Raw genomic sequence first — 26,538 nt, forward strand, 5'->3', positions numbered from 1 at the left:
CCTTGATTTGTAGGCGATGACCCTGACTGACTGGGGACTCATTAGCCACATGCTGGGCACTGCCAAACAACTGATAGAGCTTGCCTGGAAACAGGCTATGGCCCCTCCCCTTGCACTGTGGTTCACGTTCTAATGGCACGTTATGGAAATGGAGCAACTATACCAAAAATTGACCAACAATTTGAACACATCTGGAAACCGTTGCTCAACTGTTTCTCTCACATGGAGCTGCAGCTTTTTGACGAATTAACTTTTCAGCCATCTGACCAGCAAAGGCGATGCTTAACTCACACCGAGCAACCAAGGTCTAATTGGAATCACAATTTGGCCTGGGCACTGCGGCCCACATTTGAGGTGAAGATGGTGTGAGTTCACAACATCACCTGACCCCCACAGCGAGACCCGTTCTTCCTCGTCCACTAGGCCCTGAATGAGAAGGGCTGTGGGCGAGGTGTCAAATGCAAACATTGTTTCTGGGCTGCGTGGGCCCCAGGGAGGGCCGAGGTGAAAATGGCTCAGTGGCCTGAGCAACACCCCCCCCCCCCCCCCCCCTTCCCAGGGAGGCCGATTCTGGCACACAATCGCCCGCTCCTCAGCCCACCATCAGCATGATTGCTTTGCAGGGCAGGTGGTCAAGGAGGGACCACAGATGATAATCGCTGAACTGGCATTTCACATGGCCGCCCAGCGTGGACTGGGAAAGGGGAAAAAACGCCCACAGAGGGCACTGAGACACCTGCCCTTCGGCCAATGCCCGAGTGCCCGCTGTACCAATCCGTCCCTGCGGGCCACCCTGCTCCTCTGACCACACCCCTTCCTCCCACCCCCTACCAACACTGTTGAGACCACCTCATGCGCTACTCTTTGGGTTGGTCACCTGGGATGTAGCTTGACCTTAGAGAAGTTGGAATGTGTGTTTGTATCATTGTTTTTGAGTTTTAAGCATCTTTTTTTAGCCCTGGGCTCTTCAGAATATGGAGCCTTTCGCCCTTTTCGCCCCGCAGTACGCTGTAACGTCTTAGCAATTTAGCTCATGCCGTGGCCTATAAGTTGTCCTTTCTGCGCAATGGATGTCCGTTTAAACATGAGCCTTGTATGATCTTTTTTTTCTTTTGTTGGAAAACCTTTAATAAACAGATTACAAGCAAAAAAAGATGCATGAGTAATAATTTGGTTGTAAATAATTAATATCAAAAATGTCTTAATTCTGAAATTATGTGTAAATTAATATTTGAGACCTATGGATGGGAAACAACTTCGAAGTGTCATAATTAATCCTGTTATGTTCACTCTATTAGATGTGTATGCCCGTTTTTCTTTCCACATCTTCTCCATCCTTACATTACATCCCATCTCTTTTCTCTTCAGCACCCTATTTTCACTGTCTCCTGAATGCACTTCCTCTCATCTCCTTCACTTCACCACCCCTAAACACACATCGCACCCACTCACCCATAAGCACTGCATTTTCTTTTTTTCACCTAGTCACTATTTTGGCAGCTCTATTCCTTCTTAACCCCTTCCATGCTGATGACGTCCCCCGTCCGTCATGCAACACGGAGGGCAAGTGCTGATGACGGCTGGGGGTCGTCATGATATCACCCACTCTTTAGAAGTGCCGCACAGGCGCAGAATCGCTGCCGCGCCCAAGGGGTTAAAGAGTCAACACCTCATCAGGGTTACTAGTGCTATATAAATGCAAACCTTTTTTCTTTTCTACCCCTCCCCAACCCTTCTCAATCCAAATAACTAACATATCCACCACTAAAATTACTCTTATGTTTCACCATACTAATTCAACACTAACCCTAATGGGTTCCAGAGTAGCGATTTACTTGTCAGAACGTCAGTGGCTACCCCATTAATGACCCTACCTTTGATTACGAAGGGAAGGCTGCCAGCTCTTCTGGGCCGGGTTAAATCGGGTTCCTTGGCAGACCCGTGCCCACCAGAAGTGTTTAAACTAGCATTGCCCGGCATAGAGGAAGAGGTGTTGAACCTGTTGAATACATCCTTACAAAAAGGTCAAGTACCATCTTCCTTTAAGGAGGCCCGGCTGATTCCCCTGCTGAAAAAAACAGGGGCGGACGTGAAATGCCTGAAAAATTTCAGGCCCATATCTCAGCTGCCGTTCCTGGCGAAGGTGGTGGAACAACACGTACTCACCACTCTGTCGGAACATCTGGAAAGCAACAACTTGTTTGAGCCAAATCAAGCCGGGTTCCGTGCGAATCACAGCACGGAACTCGTTATGCTGTCTATTTTGGACGAACTGAGGAACAGGGCAGATAAGAAAACATCCAGTGCCCTGGTGCTGTTAGACCTCTCTGCGGCATTTGATACCGTCTGTTGCAAACAACTACTGTCGCGGATGATGGATTTCGGCATTCAGGGCACGGCACATGCTTGGCTCTCCTCCTTCCTACAAGGGAGGTCACAGAGAGTGCAGCTTGGTGACCTGCTTTCCACCACTACATCGATCACCTGTGGAGTGCCACAAGGGTCTGCCCTGTCGCCCCTCCTATTTAACATCTACCTTCAACCTCTGATTAGACTGCTTAACCAGATGGACTGCCAGGTGTACAACTATGCGGATGACACCCAGATAGTGATCCAACTAGATGATGGTCCGGGTGCTCTCGCAAGGTTGCAAAATATCTTAAAGTACACAGCCAATTGGATGTCCAGAAACTCATTAAAGATCAATCCGGAGAAGACCGAGGTACTGCCAATTACCATCGCAGGGAACCCCATGGAATGAGTATTTCTGGCCAAGAGACTTGGGGTCACCTCCGGAACCAGCAGCCGTGGTCAAGAGCTTAGGCATACAGGTGGATGGCAAGCTGTCTATGCAGAAGCAAGTTACGTCGGTCGTGGGGACCTGTGTCGGCCTCCTTCGACAACTTAGGAAAGTTTCACCTTTGTTGTCCTCCTCCACTCTGAGGCGAGCAGTCTCCGCCACGATCCTGGCTAGGCTAGACTATGGCAATTCGCTATACATAGGGCTGCCGCAAAAACTTCTGAAGAAGATGCAGGTCGTCATGAACGACGCTGCTAGGCTCATTTTTAAAAAGCCTAGGAATACCCATGCATCCCCCCTTATGCAAGAACTGCACTGGCTGCCGGTTAAGCAAAGGGTGATGTTTAAAGGGCTGTGCATTGTTCACAAAGCCCTTTACGGTAAGGCGCCAACCTACATGAAATCTCGCCTAATCCCCTATGGGCCAACTAGAGTGCTTCGATCCGCTGATGCCACCCTCCTCACTCAACCACCCTGTAGACTGGCCACAGTGGGTGGTCGTGCTTTCTCCTACCTACTGCCAGCAGCCTGGAATAAACTGCCAATGGAATTGCGGAAGGAGACTAACTTGTTGTCCTTTCGAAAAAAATTAAAAACTGCTGTTCCAGCAAGCATGGGGTGGCTTGTAAATTTTATGAACAGTTGCCCTCCACGCCACTTGATGTCTTCGATTCTGACAAAGCGCTCAGAGACCCCTGGGTTATAATGCGCTATATAAATCAAATAAATAAGTATAGTGCTACTTGCGCTTCAAAACCCCATCAGGGGTAGTACGCGCTATATAAATATAAAAACCTCTTTCCATTTTCTATCCTGCCACCTACCCTTCTCTACCCAAATAACTGAATAACATATCCACTTCTCAAATTACTTCATATTTTACTATACTAATTTTCAACACTAATACTTTATGGGTTCCACAGTGGCGTGCTACTCACCAGAAAAGCGCTTCAACACCCATCGGGGGTAACAAGTGCTATATGAATGCAAACCTTTCTTCCCCTTTTATCCCTCCGCTATCCTTCTCACTCCAAATAATCTGACTAAATATCCACCACTGAAACTACTTGATATTTCACCATATTAATTCACCACTAATCCATTATGGGCTTCCTGAACAGCGTGCGTCAACAAGCACTATATAAATACAAACCTTTTTCCTCTATCCTTCTGCTGTCATTTCAAATCCAAATAACTGACTAACCTATCCACCATTTAAAATGTACTTTCATGTTTCACTATACTAATTAAACAGTAATCCTCTATGGGTCCTGGAATAGCGTACTACTCGCCGAAAATGCGCTTCGACGCCTCGTCAGGGGTAGTAAGCGCTATATAACTGCAATTACAATACAATACAATACAATACAATACAATACACACATTTGCACAAACACAATTCCAACTGGAATACGTGACCCTGTGCTCTCTGCAGAGAGCCCGAGGATTAGTTGAGCATATTTTCTGAACACATTTCTGACCCACTCTCATGCAGTGAGAAACTTGTACTGCCTTCAGCCTCCACTCCAGAGCTCTCATTCGAGGCCGTTATGAACACCTGAAGTCGATTCAGTTCAAAGTATTTACTATATGTCAGTAACATACTGTACGAACACAAACTAGAGAAACACCACGTCCATAGCTGGCATGTTTTTAGTTTGCTTATTTGTGGCATATTCAGACTTTCAGTGCATTCATGAGAGCCATTTGTCTACCTAATGTCTGACACTTTATAGGGAATTAAAAACGGCTCTCAATGGCTTTTTTTTCTTGCAAGTTTCTTTTTTTCATAACTTATTCTTGTAACCAGCCTTTCTTCTAACCCAAAGACCGCAGTTTAATCTGACAACTCTTTTGACAATAGCTGTCGCCGATTTTCTTTTTCCCCAATTCAGAACCAAAATGCGTTACGTTCTTGCTGGTGGCAGAAGTGGCTAAAAATGACCAGTTTAAGCCAGTGCCACTCATTAATACCAAGAATATACTTCAATTACGAAAAGAATGTCATTGGATATAGTTATTTGAGTGAAGAATATACATCAAAACAAATCCATGCACAGTGGTGCTCTTTGGGACATGATTACTTTTTACTGACTTCCTCATTATTGCGGTCCCAGGATGGCAGCTGTGCCCAGAGCTGCAGGGCTCCCTTTTGCTGCGGACGACGTTTTGCTGAGACCGAGCGGCCTGTACATGCATGGGGCCTCTCGGATCCTTAGTAATGAACACAACATAAGTCTGGCCAACGACGTCAGTGACTGTCAGTGTGATTATGTTGTCTGGAAGGAAGTGGGAGGGAGGCCAGAAGCAGCAGAAAGCTATGTGAAAGAGATGCTCTTGCCTAACTCTGGTACAGCTGTTACACCAAAAACAAAACTCAGCCAGGATCCTGCAGCGTGCCCGCTCGGCTGCGAGGCGCGAACAGCTTCACCTTGCCTGAGCGAGCATGAGCATGAGCAGGTTCAGGTGCTTGCTAGCTAGAGGAAACAAGCTGCCGCTTAGTTTGGCCCGGCGCGCGCTTGCAAAACAAGCTTCAAGTTTGGACTACATGACATCACTTGCTGGAAAAGTGTGATGTCGCAGGATCAACTAGGCGGGGCCTAATTTGCCGAATTGCTTTTTTTGTTGTTTTTTGTTATTTAAAGATACACCTTCACTCGTGTCTGGCCGCATCAGGCAAATCTTAAAGTATCAACTAGTTCATGTTTAGATGTGTAAGTGTGAACATAGCAAGATGCGAGTCCTCGCCTCGGATGGCAGCCTAGAATTGTCCAGCAGCACCACTACAACCGACCATGCTGGATTCATTTTGGTTAGTTACATGCAATAGACCATGTCTGAAGATCTCCAATTATGCATGACTAAGCATTTTACTAAAATGCGTTAGTCTAACCCCTGATGCGTGGTTCGAGGCAGGGATGAACGTCCTGGAAAAAGTACACACTCTTAAATAATGCATGATTAGGTAAACATGAAAAATAAAGCGGCATTAAATCGCTCACGTGTATTACGATTACATTTATCACATCCATTATTCAGAATTCGATCAATGTTTTTGTAAGGTTAAGGATCTGGCTATAGGGACTGCCAGGGACACCTTTCAATGTTCATTTTTAATCACTGTCTGGTCCTACACCGCAAGGGACCCAGACAGTGGAGAAGTGTGGCTCAGTGGTTTGAGGCGGCAGACCCGGAAGCTGAGATCGGCCGTGGACCAGGGTTCGATTCCCCGCCTCGGCGGGTCTCGGGCTCTAAAATTCCACGGACTCGATAATTCTCGCTCCGGTGCCTACTCGACTCACGGGCTCACACTCTGTGACTCTGGACAATAGCTTGCTTAATCTCCACTACGGCCCCTCGCGGCGGGATGCCTGGCTTTCACCTTGTGGATACCCTGCCGGGGTATCTCACAGGGGAATACCAGGACCGGTTCCCTAAGCAAGCGCTTAGATACCGTGTCGGTGATTTGCGCTATATAAATACATGTACATTTACATTTACATTTACATCTTAAAGCTGTCTGACCACTAGAAAGTGGGGTTTGGCGGTTGGGGGGCAAGCTGGGAAGAGACATTCTCTATCCTACTACCTTCCCCCCTTTCCATATTACACCTGTTCTAGAACTACTGCGAATGCCACTTCGTAGTTCATAGCTGCTTGAAATTAAACTGAAAATAAATCTGTGTTCTTATGTAATTTACTGTCTCAATTGTTTGCTACGCCTTTTCGTCTTGCTGTTGGGAGTTTTTAAATGAATACTTAGTGGTGCTTTTTCTTTTAACTTTCCCTTAGATACACATGGGATGCTGTGGATGAAGAGAAACATACTCATTATAAAATAAACCTGTGTGATAACATAGCTGCTCCGGACTGTGGGTCAATTCAGACAAGCGCAATTTGTGCCCATGACTTAGCAAACAATAAATTCCAGTCTGTCGGTGAGTACAATACAAATCTATTGAGTCTTTGAAATACCTTGCAACTGTTGTTGTTAGTAATTGGAGTCGTATATAGTTTTAAATGAGAACCCATTTGGGATGGATTCTTAAGTTATTTCTGCACCCAAAATGATTTAGATGCACGAATCAAAGCATTGCCTGTAGTAAAATCCCAATTCACAGTATCTGGATTGGTGGGATTGAGCAAATAAATGTGCAACTACGCACATTTTGAAATTGTTGTGGATTTTGCATATTTGCAGATTTAGAGTTGAAGACGCTTTAGTGGGATTTCATGGGTAGGCCTACCTGAGAAAGTGGTTGAACACCGACAATATGCTAAGAATCTGCAATGTAAAGTATTGTATTCATGGCCGGCCTTTACTCAGTTAGTGCACCTGGCAAATGCACATTTTGCGGACTTTCTGACCCTTTTGTGCTAAATTGGAGGCCACAGAAGGTGTTGAGCAAGGGTAGTTGTGAGGGAGAAGGAAAGCGGAATGGAGAAGGTAAACAAAGGGTGAAACATACGGAAGGGAACTTAAGGAGGTGTGGGCAAGTCTGAAGGTAAAGAACAAGTGCTGATGGCCTGGAAACGTAAAAAAACCCAAACAAATTCAAGCATTTTTTAAATTAATTTCAGTGCGCCCCTCTGAGCCATAGGCCCATCTCGCCCATGCCTAGAGACTGCCCTGAAATCCGCAAAGTTTACAGAGTCCAACAGGGTTATTATACTCTGTGTTGGTTGCAGTTAGGCTTTTATGATGACACTGGGCAGTTTGCGCATGGTTCAGAGACCTGCTCTAAACATGGTGGGGCAGGTAGTCATATCCCTGTTGTAGGTAGTTACCCACTTTGAAGCGTAGTTCCGTTTACTACTGTCAAGAGCAGGAGTAAGTTTGTTTCCAGGATAGGAATTGGAAAATGTGACCTTGTAGTATGCGGCCAAGATGTCTCGGTGAGTTAAGAGCTTCTTGTTGACTTGTGTGGTGTCTGTGTCACAATTTCAAATGCCAGCAAGGCCAATTTAGGCCTTCAATTTTCTGAGGTTGATAAACTGATTATCCTTAAATTAGCTGATAGTTTATTTGTAGGCCTTAGAAAGACTGAGCTATTTAGCACTATATAAGTAAAATGTTACCCATTTTAGCCAGCGTTTAAGAAAAAACAGAGAAACAGATCTTCATCATGGGCAAACAAAAAAGTTGAAATATGATAATTTCATAATTACTTACCAGTAATTCCATTACTCGGAATGCTATTTACTCGCTTGCAGCCATTACATGTGTGAGCTCCCGCCTCCACAAACGCCAATCCCACTTAATTAAATTGTATAAAAGGCCCTTCCCCTACCACTCCTCCGATTAGTAACAAGCACAAACTTACACAGTTGTCAGTTGTTCTGTACGGAGGGTGGAAGGGACCATGGCTGCAGGCGAGGGAATTATGACATTCCTCCTTGTCCATTTCATCCCTTGCAGCCATTACATGTGAGAAGTAGCTAGCAATAAAATCTAAACCACTGACAAAGCCTGCTGTACACACAAATGTATTTAGATATGAAATCAGGATTCCATCTTTTTCGCCATAGAAGAAAGCACCCGATGATCAAACACATCAGAGATACATTGGACTTCAGAAAATCTGTAATTCTTAGAAAACGTGGAGGAATCAGCCCAGGTTGCAGCCTGGCAAATTTCCCCAATGGACTCTCCCTGCAGTTCCTCTACTGTGGACGCCATACTCCGGGTAGACCTATCCTGTTTTGAGAAGGGAGGAAGCTGACCTTGGCCTTCATATATGCTTTGGAGACCAACAACATGACCCATATGCTCAATGTAACCATCGCCGATTTCTCCCCATTCCTGCTGGACCAAAAGTCACCAACCACGATTCCACCTTACGAAAGGGCTAAACTTTCTGCAAATGGACCAGAATCGCCCGCTTGGCATCAAGACAATGCAACCTCTCATCCTCCAGAAACTTGGGAAGGGAAAAACTCCAGAAGAAGAACTTCCTCTTGCTAATGAAAAGAAGAGTTGACCTTCGGGGTAAAGGCCGGAACCAGTATCAACACAACTCTATCAGGAAACATCTTGCAGAAAGGAAACTTGAAAGACAAGGCCCCTAATTCCCCCAACCTCCTGGCTGATGTTATAGCCACCAAAAACACACATTTTAAGCGTGAGGAATTGCAAATCAATCTCCCTGAAGCTGACATCAGGGACTCCAAAATAACTGTGTGAAAAAAGGCATCAAAATTAATATCACCAGGGAGAAAGCAACATATAAAAGGCGCAACGTTCAAGTTAAAGGTACAAAATTGTGCTTTTTTATTAAGTATATATACTCCGAATAAAAACATTTAGGTTCAAATATATAGCCAAATCATACACTTGACCTATTCTAATTATAAAAAACACAATAATTGACATACAAAGTAAAATTATCAATAACACAATTAATTATAAATTCATAAAACAGTGGCAGACAGTTATAATCTTCGACGCGCGTTTCGGCGTTTAAACAAGAACGCCTTCTTCAGGAGCCACATATAAAATCTGAAAGACATATGTAAAACAAATTAAAATCACCATTAGGGGAGAAGCACTCGCCTCTCAACATAGTCTTATTACAAGTACATATAACAATATTATAAGCTGCCTTACATATCGCAGATACTCCCTGCTTAGTAGCCGAACTATAGTGCTACATAAGGTACAAACTATACATTATTATATTTGAGCAGTGGTGTAGTTACGACATATTAAGGTCCTGCAAGATGGTCGGACCTAGACTCATATCTATTGCCTTGTGAACGCGCCCGATAAGTCAGAAGCATATTATTCCAGACCGGATTTTTCTTGACAATATCTAAGCAGTAAACGGGTAATTTGGGGTAGGCAATAGAATTGTCATTCTTGCAAATATATATCCCGTGGGACCATACTGGCAAAAAGCACCGATGAATGTTATTCATTACTTTCTTTATTCCATTCATTCAATGTACTCGATTTTTCCTAGGTTTGTCAAGGATATTACTGGTTTGAGCATGATTATTAGCACAATGTCCTTACCAGGAGATCAAAAGTTCTACGTGGTTCCAAATGATGGCTGGAACACAGGAGAACGCTCCGTTCCTAATCGTGAGGACGGTTGATGGACTCGGGTCCTTATTGATATATCCTACCAACCAGCCGAAATACTAAACAGTAAAGTAGATAAACACTTTATGCCTTTCTGATATTAAATAGAACTTATTTTTAAACATGGTAGAGTTTTCAATTGTGCAATTCTTACCTAGTGTTGGTCGATACAATGCATAAAGGTCGACGTTAGTGGGGGCATCCAATCAATTACGGTGCTATAGATCACAAAAGATATAAAAGAATAGCCAAAACTTTTACTTAAGCAAAAATGGAAGCGGAATGACCGCCACTTTATCGTTACCTAATAGGTACAGAATCTTACCTACAATATGCAACCAAGGGGTTGCTATTTTCAAAGCGAAACGGCTCTTCCTAGATGTGGCGCTCGTTGCTTTTGGTAATTTCTTTAAAACTGCGGACGTGGAGTTAAAACAAACCTATCATTAATATCTCATTTAAATGAACGAAATTCAAATTGAGTGTCGAAAATGAACACAACAAAGATACCGTGGACCAAAACCTAATGAATACTCATTAATATACTGTTCGTGTCACCCGACTGATTAAACTAAAATAACGGGCGTAGAACAGGGCGATTAAATACTGCCTCAGCAAGAAGGTCCTACTGTTGTTGAGGCTTAGTGAGTGCTCATAAATATATTGTTCACATCACCCGACCGATAAAATAAACTAACGGGTGTGGGACACTGGGTGCCACAACTACAATATGGGAAGGGGATAGGGACAGAGGAAAACGAACCGAATAAGGTATGCAGACTAACTGGATCAAAAGCGCAAAGTAATGTTATAGAAATAGGCGCCAAACTTACCAAAGGATAGTCGGCTAAGTTGGTAATATTCAAATAACGCGGGACCACAGTCAAATGATCTGCTCCCTTAGTGATATCTTTAGGGCTGAGGGGTAAATAAAAGGCTGGGATTACGGGAAGAAACGAAAATGTGTACCTTAGATACAAGGTATAAGACAAATTAACCAGGGGATGGGCCGTTCGCTTACCGAAAAATTTATTTGTTTGCAGCGTTAACATCAACCCGCGGGCGTTCCAAACGATGGATTCCTGGCGTCCCGCGGCCGTTGGAAATGATAATCGATTTCCAAACACGCCTACCTTTTCTTAAATAGGCATGACGTAATTGTCCTTCATTACAATTGGTCAACCGCGAACACTCCTGCATGACGAGTGTTCTCGGTTAAAGGAATATAGAAGGAGGACTGCTCAAGGCGTGTAACCAGGTCACTGAAACTGAATACAAAAGAGGGACTACACGGCGCAGGTGTACTAAAACCAACGTGATGTGCGCTATAGCGTTGCAATCTATGTTTACAAAACTATATTTTGAGGAGTATCGAATATTTCAACAAAGTACGAGTCAGTAGTTAACAATAACATTACCATGAATGTCGGGAGATCGTCGACATCCCAACAGGCATAGGAAGTTATGTTGCAATGAAACATATTTCAATACTATCCATATAGCAACAACCGATATTATGGGATGCTCAAAAAATATATCCCAAGATATATTATAAGGAAAACTGTGCAATGTTATTTTTGAAGTGAAGTTTCAGCTAAAGCGGACTATGGCGGACTATGACACATGGGAGTAAATTTATAACAATACTGCCAATTCTGTCATGCCTACCCCTAGGGGCAGATGGCATTCTCCCAAGGGATTTCATTATTTAATCCCTTTTTGTGTGTGTCTAGAACAAAAATCCAAAAAACTTCACGTTTTTTCCTTATGGCGCACCCTCCTTTACTATCTGGGGTCTTGATCTTTTCTAGGATGCGCCAATGTGCATCCTCTGGTTTGTGATTTAAATCCAGAAAATGTTTCACTAGTGGTGCGTTCAGTTTCTGCGTTAGGTAACGATAAAGTGGCGGTCATTCCGCTTCCATTTTTGCTTAAGTAAAAGTTTTGGCTATTCTTTTATATCTTTTGTGATCTATAGCACCGTAATTGATTGGATGCCCCCACTAACGTCGACCTTTATGCATTGTATCGACCAACACTAGGTAAGAATTGCACAATTGAAAACTCTACCATGTTTAAAAATAAGTTCTATTTAATATCAGAAAGGCATAAAGTGTTTATCTACTTTACTGTTTAGTATTTCGGCTGGTTGGTAGGATATATCAATAAGGACCGAGTCCATCAACCGTCCTCACGATTAGGAACGGAGCGTTCTCCTGTGTTCCAGCCATCATTTGGAACCACGTAGAACTTTTGATCTCCTGGTAAGGACATTGTGCTAATAATCATGCTCAAACCAGTAATATCCTTGACAAACCTAGGAAAAATCGAGTACATTGAATGAATGGAATAAAGAAAGTAATGAATAACATTCATCGGTGCTTTTTGCCAGTATGGTCCCACGGGATATATATTTGCAAGAATGACAATTCTATTGCCTACCCCAAATTACCCGTTTACTGCTTAGATATTGTCAAGAAAAATCCGGTCTGGAATAATATGCTTCTGACTTATCGGGCGCGTTCACAAGGCAATAGATATGAGTCTAGGTCCGACCATCTTGCAGGACCTTAATATGTCGTAACTACACCACTGCTCAAATATAATAATGTATAGTTTGTACCTTATGTAGCACTATAGTTCGGCTACTAAGCAGGGAGTATCTGCGATATGTAAGGCAGCTTATAATATTGTTATATGTACTTGTAATAAGACTATGTTGAGAGGCGAGTGCTTCTCCCCTAATGGTGATTTTAATTTGTTTTACATATGTCTTTCAGATTTTATATGTGGCTCCTGAAGAAGGCGTTCTTGTTTAAACGCCGAAACGCGCGTCGAAGATTATAACTGTCTGCCACTGTTTTATGAATTTATAATTAATTGTGTTATTGATAATTTTACTTTGTATGTCAATTATTGTGTTTTTTATAATTAGAATAGGTCAAGTGTATGATTTGGCTATATATTTGAACCTAAATGTTTTTATTCTGAGTATATATACTTAATAAAAAAGCACAATTTTTTACCTTTAACTTGAACGTTGCGCCTTTTATATGTTGCTTTCTCCCTGGTGATATTAATTTTGATGCCTTTTTTCACACTGTTTAATTTCCCTGTATAACATATTTTGTTGCATGAACAGGGGGTCCTTGTTACTTTCGCCACTCCAAAATAACTGACCAGTCCCAAGAGGGGACGGACTTAATTGACCTTGGAGAGGAATTTGACAAGCCATTTAGAAGACACGTGCCACGAAGTAGTCCTCATCCAACACATTCTTCCATAGACCCCTGAACACTTGTGTAGCTGCCCACTGTACTGTCAAAGTGGCCACGTCCGACCCAATTTAGGACCATTCTGCAAGAATTCCATTATCAGCAAACTCTCATTAGTAGAATCCAGACTCCTGACTCCATACCATTTGGAAAATATTCTCCATTGCTGGTTATAAGAACAATGAGTAGATCACTTTTTAGATGCATGTAAGGTAGCTAGTAAGGAATCTGAAACACCCTGTCCTTTTAATCCCCTCCTCTCAACCTCCAGGTCATCAAATGAAGCTTCTGTAGAGACTCTCCCCTCAAAAGGTGGAACTCCTTGGTGACTGAGACATCGGGAGAAGCTACTCACTCGGGGCCCTCTGCTTCAACAACTAGGGAAACCATATGGCACACGCCCACTCAGGAGCCACCAGAATCGCCTCTGCTCCAAAATCCATGCTTTCACTAAAAGCGGCCGGAGAAGAGGAAACCGAGAAAGGCATACACCAGGCCCTCCGGCCACTGACATGACAGTGCGTTGATCGCCCAAGCTTGAACCTCCCTCTCCTTGGCACAGCATCTCTGAACCTTTCCATTTCTCCAGGAAGCAAACAAATCCACAACTGGAAGGCCCCACTGGACAGTCAAGCGAGAAAACACCCTCTGATCCAGAGAAAAGTCCCTCGAGGAGGGAATGTCCCAGCTAAGCAACTTGTCTATCCTATTAACTGGCCCCGGAATGTGAATGGCCACTGGAGAGAGCAGAGACTCCTGAGCCCATGAAAACATTTTGCATGAAATCTTTCCCAGACTGCTGGAACGGGTCCCCCGTCTGTTCACATAGGCATTTGGGATGACATTGTCGGTTCTGATCATCTCTGCCCTCTCCTGCAACTGGTCACTGAACACAAGAAGAGCCCTTCTTATGGCATTAAGCTTTCTCCAATTTGAGTAATGGTCTACCTCGGTGTGAGTACAGCAGCCCTGTGACTGCAAAACGTCCCGACTGCCTGACAAAATGGCATTGGTGGTAAGAATGACAGGATCGGGAGGATCTAGCTGTATCCTGTGCAACAGGTGTGTCTAATTTAACCACCATGCTAGATCCCTCCTCACTCATTGAGACATAGAAATTGAGCTCGCCAAGTTCTGTGACACTGGATCCCAATTACTACGAATCCAAGCAACCAACTTGTGAAGATGGAACGGAGCCCATGGGACCAGAAATATTGTAGACTCCATGTCTTCCTGGACACTGAGCCTAGATTCTACCCTTGGATTGTTGTGTGCCAGCAGACACCTGACCTGACCCTGCAGCTTGATCATTTGTGCTCTGGCAAACAAATTAGACCCAGCGGAGTCTGAAAATGTGCCCCAATGAATACCAGATCTTGGGACAGACGCGAGGAAGCCTTACAATTGATGAGGAACCCATGAGAACGCAGGACACTCAGGACTGCCAGTACTCTCTCAGTTTGGGACAACAGTACCTCCAGCAAGAGAGCCTGCACCAACCAGTCGTGTTGATAAGAGTGCACAAAAGATGCCTTCTTCATGTGGAATAGCCACCAACGAAGCCAGCACTTTGGTGAACAACCTCTTGGACTATTTTTTTGTTTTAGAGTTCTTTTTATTTTTATTTTTTTTTCCTTTTTTGAAAACCTTTATTTGGACAAAAAGGATATACAAATACGGGCCTACAACCAGTCAGGCCGGCCACTAATACGAGAGGGCAAGCAATAAATCCAGGATGACAGTGTACGGAATAAAACGCAGTAATCGTAATCATTACAGCATCAAAAAAAGGGGGGGGGAACACAGACGTCCAGCAAAAAGGAACAATGAAGGTTAATTTTATAATAATACAAAAAGGAATATCGCAGGCTCGACTACAACACAAGACGTTACCGGGTTTCCAGAGCGAGTCATTGACAACAAGAAAGCTAAAGGGTGACAATGTGGGAGAATGGTGTAGCAACGCACATCAGTGTAAGAGCAAATATCAGTAAATCAAAGCAATAATTAGTTTCACTCGTCTCATTCAGACCCACCACCCATTAGCATATTAGAGACAAAACAGGAGCCGGAATATTGACATCGTAAAGGAAAACTAACCCGCCATATTGACCTTAAGGAAAGGAAAGAGGAAAAACAGAGCTGAAGGGGAAGAACACCGCGCTGATACCAGTACCCCACAGCAGAAACACTTAAGGATTGGGAACATTAATAATAAGGAGGGCGTGAGAGTCGCGTTCAAAATGCAGCATAGCCCCATAGAGGAAGCAGCGGGTATGCAAACCCCACCCACATAGCCCATGGGAGACAGGGACAGACGCGGCACCCCTATAAAGAGACACAAAAGGGCCATAGAACTAAAAGGAAGACAACGAAAAAGTCCCAACCCACCCAGCACCCCTGCAGAAGGCTACGGCCTACCCCCCCCCCAGCAGCGTGCCTGTCACCCTAAACCGAACCCGAAATGTAGTAAAGACAAAAGAAAAAGGAATGAAAGACGAAAACAAAAAACATAAAGACAAGAAGGAAATAGGAGGGGGAGTAAAGGATCAATTAACAATACGTTCGGCCCCAATCCTCCGCCCAACCATACAAACGTAACATTTTAAAACCAGAGCGACACATTCTCGAGAATCGTAAAAAACACACTAGGGGGTCACCCACAACGCCATGAGTACGGGCCGGTCCGCCGCTAAGCTGTACCCCGGCGATCCACCGGGAATAGGTTGTCTCACCCCAGGCCTTTCTTAGTGACCACCACCCACCCACCACATAGCGGCAGGAAATAGGCAACTCAGTATGAAGAAAGCACTCGAATGAAGAGATATTAGACAAAGGTGTAGATCAGGGAGGTCCATCAACAGACAAGAGAACAGAAGTCCGGGTATATAATTCAAGTGTCCCAGGAAAATTAACCCGAGCCACAGAACACAGGAGTTCAGTCTCGCCATCTGAAAAAACCGGAGCTCCCCCGCAGCACAGGACAGCGACCCCACCGAAGCAGAGATAGACAACAGTCCACCATGTTCATTGGGTGCTCGGACAGGAACAGGCCCGAGCCCGGGGTCCAAGTCTCCAAACTCCAAACAGTGAGTCACCAAAGGTTCCAATGCCACCGGAGTGCAGACCTGTCGATGAGCAGCGACAGTAATCTTCGCCGCGACCAGGGGGGGCGAGGTAGCGGCTCCATCGAAACAAGAGGATACCGTGAGTAGCCGTCCATCCGAGATGGCGGCGGACCGCACAGGTTCCCCCGGGGCACCGGATATCAAGGCCGCGTGCAGGGATCGCAAGGCGTTGATAACATCACCGATAGTAGGCTCATGCTCACACAGCAAGGTCTCCGTGCCGTCCAACATCTCAGGTCCACCGATTTGGGGATATCCACAGCCCAGGTCGTTGGCCGCCATTTTGTAATTCCAGCCGCGACACCACTCTCTACGGCTCTCGAAGCCGGCACACAGATACGAATCTCCTCCGGCACACAAAGGGAAAAAATTAAGGGGGGGGGACCCCGCTAATGGCAGCCTTGGTGCAGAAAGGAGAGCCGCCAAAGTCGGGGGTCCGCCGCACTAACACCTGCGCGGTCTACGAACAGAGTCCGGGCGCATGGCTCCAGGATGGATGGATGGACGGGACAGTGGCGGGGGGCATCCCCTCACACGATTAGTCCTCGTAGCGCCGCACCCCGCACCAGCTCCACTGCCGCCGCGGCAGGCCTGGGCCGGATCCACCGGGTTACTCGCACAACGGCCCTTCGCTGTCAGGCGCCTCTCTCGGCCGGGGCTATCATCGACACCACCGCCAGGCTGAGTCCAGTAGGCGAGGCCCCGGTCCCGACTCCATGGAGGCCCCGTTCTCTCCGGGGGCAGAACTTCGGAATCACTGCACGCAGGAGCCTCCAGGTCAAACGGTGAGTACGAGCAATAATTCACGCATCTTTATCCGCTCGAGTGTGTCGTCTTGGGGCAGGATATGTGTTGCAGGCCGGATGGCTGACGGAGCCGAGCTACGAAGCGACCATTACGATCGCGAGCTTGGCTCCTCCCCTAGAGTTCTTTTTATTAAACCTGAATCGGCATGATAATTTACAGGCAAGAGGAATTAATCCAATAATACAGTAGTAATCACATTAGCAACAAGGACAGAGCAATGATGTAGCGTGGGTTACAGCATTTACGGTGAGGTCAAGTCATCAGGAAGGGAATTGCGTGGAGGGCTGCAGATATTCCCCCGGTAGGCATCCGTGCACCCCAGATTTGAGACCACTTTTTGGGACAGCCTCTCACCCGATATGCAGTTTATTTCTTGGAAAATACACCACTCCATGTTTTTCATCCATTCTGCTATGGTGGGTGGGCTTGCGGCTCCCCACAGCTGAGCGATGTTTCTCTTTGCTACCATGAGACCTAGTGTGACCCAGATCTTACCCTTACTGCTCAGGACTGTGAGTTCCCATACAATCAAAAGGCATCTCTTCGCTTCAGGGCGGATGACAAGTTCCAACACTTCGCTAAGGACAGCATGTATTTGGCGCCAGTACACCTGAATACAATCACATTCCAACAGTATATGCATAAACTTGCCCTCATGATCACAGTCATCTGCAATTCCCCCCTGGTGCCCTCCCCATGCGGACCAGGCAAGGTCCAGTGATGTACACCCTGTGCAGTATTTTGAGCTGGACGAGCCACAGTCTGGCCGATATTGCAACTTCCCTTGGGGAGGCCAGTGCCTCCTGCCACTCCTCGTCGTCCAATTTGAGCCATTCCTTTCCCACTTCGTCCTGGTGCTCTGGAGGGGGTCTGCAGTGTTATTTATTCAGTAGGTCAGGGAGATTGCTTTCTCTGGTAAGTGCCCATCAAGCAGCCTATATAGGAGGGGTGAGGATTCTGGGGGAGGGAGGAACCTTTAGTTAGGTGAGACTGTAGAGCATGGCGGACTTGGAAGTAACAAAAGTATTCTGGGTTAGTGAGCTCGTGTTTCTGTTGCAGGGAGGCAAATGTCACCACGTCGCCCTTCACCCACATGTCTCCGATTTTCGAGATCCAGATGAGATCCCATTTATCATCCCTTTCGACTTCCACAGATCCCCTAACGTCTGAGTCCCAGATGGGTGTTGCTAGCGTCAGTTTCCGCTCCCATCCCAGGCTTTTAGTTGCTGCCTGCCAGACCTGTACCGAGTGTCTAGTCGGCCCAGTGAGGGGGGAATCGCTGGGGTCTAGAATAAAGGGCTCTGTTTTAATTCCCTCTTGGGAGGAGCCACCAGTCCATGGTATAGCCAGGGTCGTCTATGCAGCAATATGTGCCGTGATTAATAGCCGCAAGGTGAGCCGCCCAGTAGTATTTCTTAAGGTCAGGAAGACTGATCCCCCCCCGTCATACCATTTAAGGGTGAGTTTGTTAAGTGCAATACAAGATTTCCCTCCCCACAGCAAGTCCCTCTGCAGGCCCTCGATTTCCCTGAAGTAACGCGTAGGTACCGGGTCAGGGTAGTTTTGGAGCACATAAAGGAAACGAGGCAGGGACATCATCTTACAGCGCCGTCCTGCCCAACAGTGAGAGAGGGAGCGCTTTCCAGGCTATTATATCTCGCTTTGGTCCTTGTAGTGGTGGGAGCAGGTTGTGGTCGCAGCTGAGTTTTTGGTCCGACGTTACGAAATCCCCCAGATATTTAAAGCCCACCCACTGTGGTAATTTATATAGGGCAGCCCTGGGGTACAGCGGGCGGGTCCCCACTGAGGACGTATATCCTCTTGGACTATTTGAGCCCGGAAGAAAGGATCCGAAACTGATAATGGGCATCCTCTAGTCTAGGGCATTTTTGATGAGAGGGTTTGACAGGAACATGGAGATAAACATCCTACAATTCTATGGATGCCAATCAATCTCCTGGCCTTACAAGAGAGATAATCTACTGCAATGTCCCCATTCATAAATAAAGAGTCTGGACCCAAGCATTGATCCCCTTTTAAATCCAGCACCGGCCTGTATGCACCGGAAATCTTTTGTACTAGAAAGAGAATGTAATAGGCCCTTAAGCCTCTTTCTCCTGAAGGAATCTAATTAATCTCCCTCTTTTGGAGCAGTAGGTCCACACCCTGGAACAGAACGTGACGTTTTGGACTCCATGCATGGAGATGAATGACTTTGATCCTCATGCATGGGGAAGCTTTTAGAGTTGTACTGCATAGCCCTTGTTGACCACACTGAGAACCCACTTGTCTGTGACCGCTTGACGCCAAACCTCCACAAAATGAAGAAGCCTCCTACCAACCAGGAATCCACCGTAATTCGCAGTAGTGCTTCTGTACTGGCCCCTTCTTTTTGGAATCTTTCTTTGGTGAAAAATGCCTTGACTGATACTTCCGCTTGTTGAAAGAGTACCCCTTGAATTCCTTACGAAGTGAAGACTTGGATCTCTGATATCAGAATCTTTTCAAGTCAGACCTACCCTTATACGGCAGGGTATGTTTACTGTCCTTAAAGGTTTTGGAAATCATGGAATCTAGCTGCTCGCCAATCATCTTATTCCTCTTACAAGGAATATTCATTTAGGCGGACTTCTCCACTGCTTCCGTCTTCCAATCCCTCATCCCGAGGTGGCATCTGGCTGCCACCCAAACCCCTGAGGACATTCCAGTAGCCTTGACTATATCTGACGAAATATCGGCCAATAAGTTGGATTGCTGCTCCATACCAGATAACGGTTCTGAACACTCGGACCCCTCATGTATTGCCAACTGATCTAAATCTTGAACCGAAGATTTTGCTGTATATGCTGCATATAGGCTGGCCTTCAGAGCAAGCTGCTCTGCAACAAATGACTTTTTAAAATCCAGATCGATCTTTTTGTCTGAAGGATAAGTTGGGGTACAGTCTTTTGGATTAATGGAGGTCTTGCCAGCTAGAGTTGCCAATATCGCGACCACTTTGACATTTTTAGGAAAAACCTCTTCACACTGCAGCATCTCAAGTTTCTGTAGGAACCTTGGGCCTGGAACCTTATCTACCTTTTTCCATCTAGACTTCACCATATTCTTGATTGCACCATAGAACGGCATTACCATGGTACAGGGTTTAGAGTACTGTGGGGATGAAGTCTCCTTCTCATTATCTATATGAAAGTACTGTGGGGATGAAGCCTCCTTCTCATTATCCATATGAAAAGGAATAAATAGCAGATTCTGGTGTACTGGAGACCGTGACCCACATCTCCTCTCTGCAGATATTTGCCTGAAGACCTAGAGGGCCCATCTGAGCCTGAAGATGATGATTCCAGAGACAACATGACCTGCCCCCCTTCTCCCTATTGGAAGCCTCCAAAGCCTTTGTCACTGCAACCTCAATCATATCTTGCACCTCGGACTGCAGCAGCAAAGGAGGTAATCGATCAGCTGTAGCTGAGGAAGATTAAGAATAAATGACATGCTTTCTCTTCACAGTATGCTTGCCAGACCTCATTCTGCAATGAGTTTTAGAAACGCAAAGCCCAGCAGATAGTACCCTCAAATGGGTACAGTTCACAGCATTCACCCAATGACAGACACTGTAATCCAATGAAGGCCCCTGAAACTGGCAGCATTAGACCATCCAATCAGAAATTGGCAAGAATCATTGCAAGTAAATAAAAAAATAAAAAAATACCAAACGGGACCCTGCAGGTTCTGGAAGGGAAGCACTGCTTCCCCTGTGCCCTTCATAATGGCAGCGCCTCCCATGAGAGATGAATGGCATGAATCGTCACCCCGTTCCCAGAAGCAGTGCCCCTGCTGCAATGGACCGCCTGATTCCGCCAAGGCATCACTACCTGACGTGAGTCTCAGCTGCTCTGCAGCAGGGCGCACTCGAGCAACACGGCTCGTTCCAGCCGAATCGTTCCTGAAAATAATGGACGAGCTCTCTCTGCTTAGAAATGTTTCCAAAATCAACGATTCTGAAATCCACCTGCCTTTCCTTGAAGAGCCACGTTTTGTAGCCACAGCCTTGGATCCATATCCTTAATAACACGAAACTTTGAAACTACGACGGTCAGCAAGGCGCCAACAGTGGTTGCAGTAAGTGAAGGAGACTCAAAAAAACGAAGGTGTGGTGGGGCGAGAGCGTTTTATATGATTGAATTAAGTGGGTTTGGTGTCTGGGGAAGCGGGAGGCTTCACACATGTAATTGCTGCAAGCTAGGGAATGGACGAGGATGAGCATCACATTTCTGTATATAGATTTTCCACCTGGTAGAAGTTCCATATATATACATTTTACGCATGTAAGTGTACCTGTGAACTAAGATTGATGCATTTTTTAAGTGGATACTTACTTATACACCAAAGTTAGAAATTGCTTCAACCATGTGAAAATTCCTTTGTTAGAAAATGTCTCATTTTTATTTACCCACTTATGTGGATCAACCCGAATGTGCCTTTACGTTACGGATTAGGAACTTGTATTGCAAATAAACTTATAGTAGAAATTGGATTATTGCAGAGTTGTTAGGCCATCAGTGATACTATTGCTTTTGGTTTTACTTAGTACTTTGTTTACATACATATAAATAAACCTATTTGACAACTGAGGGTGGACTACAGTCTTTTCATTCACTCACCTGATTCGTGTCACTTACTGGTATATATTTTACTCCACAGGAATTCTAAATCGCAGTCTTCCCCAGCAACCTGTATACATTTTTATTTCTATTCATATTTTATCAGGCAGCTGCCGGTGAGAGAGCTCCTGCAAAAATTCAAGGAATGGATCTCAGATATTTCATATGTCCTTTCCCTCTAAGTGGTGTCCAGTGTGTCAACAGGTGCAATTTATTCAGGTTGGCTGACAGTTGGGTAAATGTGTATTCTCTTGGCCAAATGCACATCGCTCCAATTATTTTCTCATAAATAATATCAACTATTTCACTATTTTCTTGGCTCAATTCTATGCGTCTATTGTTCCCATTACACAAGGTTTTGGGTTGGTGATTGTTCCCATTCTGTGTTATCATTTTCCAGTATCCCTCTATGATCCCGAATTGAGTCCGTTACATATGGTGCGTCCTGATTTCCTCCCCTTTTACCCTTTCCACTCTCTACTGGATCTCATTTGGGCATAATTTGTGAAATAAAATATCCTTTGTGAGGAAATTTTAAATTGGCTGGAATCTAGCATTTAACAGTGCTTCCTTCACATGCAGACAGGGTGAGTTCCAGTGCTTAATTTGTAAAACAATGAGTGCAAGTGCCTAAAGCTGTGCCTAAAAATACCTGCAGCCGGCGCTAATGTTTGTTCAACTGAATACTAAGGCTGCTTAGTCTTCAACCCACCTCAATCCACAATCATCCACTCCCTTCCTTTTCATCTCACCATTGCAGGTTTCTCCTTTCTCCCTTTTGTGACTGAGTTTCCATCTTTCTGCTCCTTCTTTCCCCTTTGTGTGTTTCTCTCTCTCTTGCTCTCAAGAAATGTCTGATCAGGAAAAGTGCCGGTACCCAGTAATACGTGCTGGGGCCCCCACCTAAAACCAAAACCTTAAGACTAACTTCCATTCACTGCTTGACATGGAGCTTACAAGAAATGTGTTCAGTTTATCCTCTCCGCAATCGTTATTGTCCCTATTCAGACCCATTTAACATACATAACTTCTAATACCAGCTTTGCAAACGAACTTGCTGCAGCTCAAACTGCATTAATTTCAGATTGGATTTGAAATCCAGTGTAACATTGGAATCTTATCCAATTTTCTAATTTGACCACAGAATGCTTCCAAGCCCACATGTACCACATTAAGAATGTAACCTGTTTGAATATTTTTCAGCCTTCTTGAGCAATAAAACCTCATACTAATTTTAGAATCGGACAACTGCAGGTTGGGGCATATAGTTTCTCCTGACTTGCCCTGGCATTGGCTTCTTATCTGCAAATGATGTAAGCCTTTATTCAAATAGAACTGCCCGGGCCGTTATGAACAACACAGGATTTCCGAAAAATTACATAGGTCATCTCACATGATCTAGGAACGCTTCCTTCTAAGCTATTTCTAAATGCATTAAATTTACCATGTATTCTCACACGAATCTTAAACTTGCTTTGTTTGCAATCTAGGCAGCTTTAAATCTGGTATATATTAGACACAGAAAAGAAGAAGCCCCACTTTTTACATAAAAAACAGAACTTTCTAGTTGATCATACAGGTCTGCCAAACCAGAGACTTTAGTACAAGTGGGCTAACAGTACTATGTAATAAGTTATCTGATTTCAGCTCTCTGTTTGGCAACAGAGAGACACTGACTTTTTTTTTCTCAAAGGCGCCTTTCTGGTGCTTCCACACCTTCTCATTTCACGAAATAGCAAACTGTGCATTGAGTTTTGTCCATCACCCAGCCAGTCCTGATGACAGGTTGTTTGAGTTGTCTGTAGAGGTAGCTTGATACAGTAAAATAAACGAGAGGCTGCTCAGTTATTCAGAATCTCATTACTATTCACACCCAATCCCAAAGTATTAAAGCCATAGTGAAGAAAAGAAGGAAAGCTTGATGACTCGAATGTAAGCATGTTGCACATTTTAAATGGTGGATTGTCAAGTCTAGATAGTCCCTTGGTAAACATGATTATTATTCTGGGATTCTTTTCAAAAGAGCCCAGCATTTTCAACAATTGTGGTTGCAACACAGAGTTCAAATTTGAAGTCCTGGATTTTTTTTTTTAGTTTAAAAATAACAATGTGCATGTGTTTGTGGGCTGGACACGAGCTACGCTTTCCCGCAGGTCCTGTTAGTGGCTACATTTAACATGCTCTTATAACAATGTATTGTGTTCATATCTTCACCAGTTAACAGGCAATTGTTGGCTGGTTCATCTTTTTGCAGGAGATGCAGCTTTGAAAACAAACTCCGAATTACTCTTGGTTTTCAACACCTCAGTTACTTGCCCAACAGACGTGCAGCATACGATCCAAAGTAACATCAACTTCATTTGTGGAAAATCACTGGTCAGTATAAATCCTTCTAAGAAATAATAATTTGTGTATGTTGTATCTCATGTTCCACCCACTTAGTTTTATAAAAAGAACAGACCTGATATTTGTGCCTCTCAGTAATTTGTATTTGGGTGATGGAGGGATTCCTGAAGCAGAATTCAGAAATGTGATCTTGGAGAAAGAATACTGTTTTGGTGTGGTAGAGGGGGGGGGTTGAGTCCCTAATTCTCCACCCCATCGGACAATATATTTTTGCCTCTGACATCACATTGTCCCCGTCAGTCACATGTATATATTGTTATTGTATACAGCACTTGCGTACTAGATGTTCACTTTATTCACTTGTACTTTGCTATCTCTACATAGGAGCACCTTGTCATTTTACTGATATTGCTGAAATCTTAGTTCTTTTTTGAGAACAGGATTTACTTCTAAATGAGAATAAAATGCACAAAACGCATAACAAACCTTACTTGTAAGAAGTTTTCCTATAGAAGTAGGTTGTTGGCATATGACCACTATGCTCTCCAGGGAATATTCCTCTTCTAAACAATTTATATTCAGTTTCTTTACTTTCCAGTACCCATCTCAGTTTTATTCAGAAGTTAACCGGGTTGAGTGGTCAGCGGGAAACTCTTAGCCAATGGGGCTACTGACTCTCCCACAGCAAAACAGCAATTGGGAAGTATTGCTGTTAGGACAGGTATATAGAATCCATATTTCACCTAATATTATACAGCTTCCTGCCTTAGGGCACGATAGGCCTTCCTTAGGGGATATTTACTTATATTGTTAAGGGAAGTAGGGGCTTTGCCATCTGTTTGAATGGCAAAGTTAAACTAGCAGTGTTACCACTGCCTTTCCAGTCTGCAGTGGCCGGCTTGGAGCCATTTTGTACTTTGTTACACACCCGTTGAGGCAAAATCATTGCTGCTGCCCTTGGTGGACTCTGCCTTATGTGCCCTGGGTACCATTTACAAGGGACTTATAAGTGAGTCACTCTCTGCCAATTGGGGTTAGCTAATTCAAAATACACTTTCTAAGTGATTAGAACGCTATTACTGAGGTCGGTTAGCAGGCCTCCGTGGACTCTGAGTCTAAAAAAACAGCAGCTAGTAGGTCCAAATGGGGGCAGAAATGGGGGGGGGGGTGGCCTGCAAAAAGCCTGTTTCCTTACAGTTGGCATTAGTGTGAAGATCATCCTAATAAGCACAGTGTTTCTGTTGTATTCTGTTTTTTACAGAAACCGCTTCTAATTTTTTTTGTCCAAGAACCTGGTTCTTGCTGCCTAGATTTGTCAGCAAAGTCTGAGGGAACTTTTGCTATCCCATAATGATCTAAAGTAATGTTGGCTTGCATATTCGACACTGGACAATTCAGCTCACCCTAAACAAGGCATGACCAGATCCTCTGAGGATTAAACTTGCATGCATCCAAAACATTTAAGAGGTGTGAGTTTTACTTTATTTAATACCCTTCGGGCCCCATAATGTGTTTCGGTCTTCAGGAGGCCATGATCACATGACGCTTGTGGAGGAAAGGGCAAAATTTAAAGTGCTACGTGCGTGAAATCGTAATTAGCATACAGCACATGTCGAATACACATATAGGAAACATTTGTGAGTACTAGGCAAGTGCCTAAGTTAAAAAAAATGCTGGCACTGGTAACATGAAATATATGCAATACATAATAAACATTGCATCATGAATATTAGGTACGTATGAAAATTATAATAATAATTCAGGAATTTTTTAAAAAAGTCGTAAAAGTACCTGAAACAACACATTTGCTTAAACCATGAAAATGTGATTTAACCCAAGTGGGTAATACTTCATCATAATAAGCAAAAAAGATAATTGACCAACGATTATTACACATAAATAGGCTAAGCTTCTCAATAAAACCAATCGGAATATTCAAAATGCATAGAATATTGTATCAATTGATTTCAAACATGCATAGAATACAAAAGGCAATTTAACATATACATAAACACTTTACATAATAACAAAGTTTCTATTAACCCCTTTCCATGCTCGTGACGGAACCGTTCCGTCACGAGCCTCGGGTGGGCTGTGCTGGTGACGGAACGGTTCCGTCATGGCCCGCTCGCCGCGCCTGCGCGGCGCAAATTCCGCACCTGTGCTGACGTTCTAAAGAGCGGGCGGGGCCATGACGGAACCGTTCCGTCACAAGCACAGCTCACCCGAGGGCCGTGACGGAGCGGTTCCGTCACGAGTACGGGAGCGACGCACGGCCCCGCCTCCCCCTTAGCGCTGAGGCGGAATAGCCGCTGCAGCTAAGGGGTTAAAAAATTGCCACTGAGCGATAAAATAACCTTAAGTGCTGGTGCAAAAAATGAACGTCGGTAGTAGTCATGCCCCAGTGGGCATCCTACAAAACCTCATTGTCTAA

General features: G+C 44.5%; 1 protein-coding gene across 1 annotated transcript in view; it reads left to right on the forward strand.

Annotated features, from left to right (window-relative positions):
* The window catches only part of IGF2R (insulin like growth factor 2 receptor), a 1,933,894-nt gene that overhangs the window by 103,712 nt on the left and 1,803,644 nt on the right, over window positions 1–26,538 (forward strand). The window contains exons 2-3 of the mRNA XM_078648980.1: window positions 6,593–6,738; window positions 24,013–24,134. Coding sequence (XP_078505106.1) covers window positions 6,593–6,738; window positions 24,013–24,134 — 268 coding nt within the window. The remainder of the gene's footprint in view (window positions 1–6,592; window positions 6,739–24,012; window positions 24,135–26,538) is intronic.

This window comes from Lissotriton helveticus, chromosome 6 (genome assembly GCF_964261635.1).
Source record: "Lissotriton helveticus chromosome 6, aLisHel1.1, whole genome shotgun sequence".
In the NCBI taxonomy this organism is placed as follows: Eukaryota; Metazoa; Chordata; class Amphibia; order Caudata; family Salamandridae; genus Lissotriton; species Lissotriton helveticus.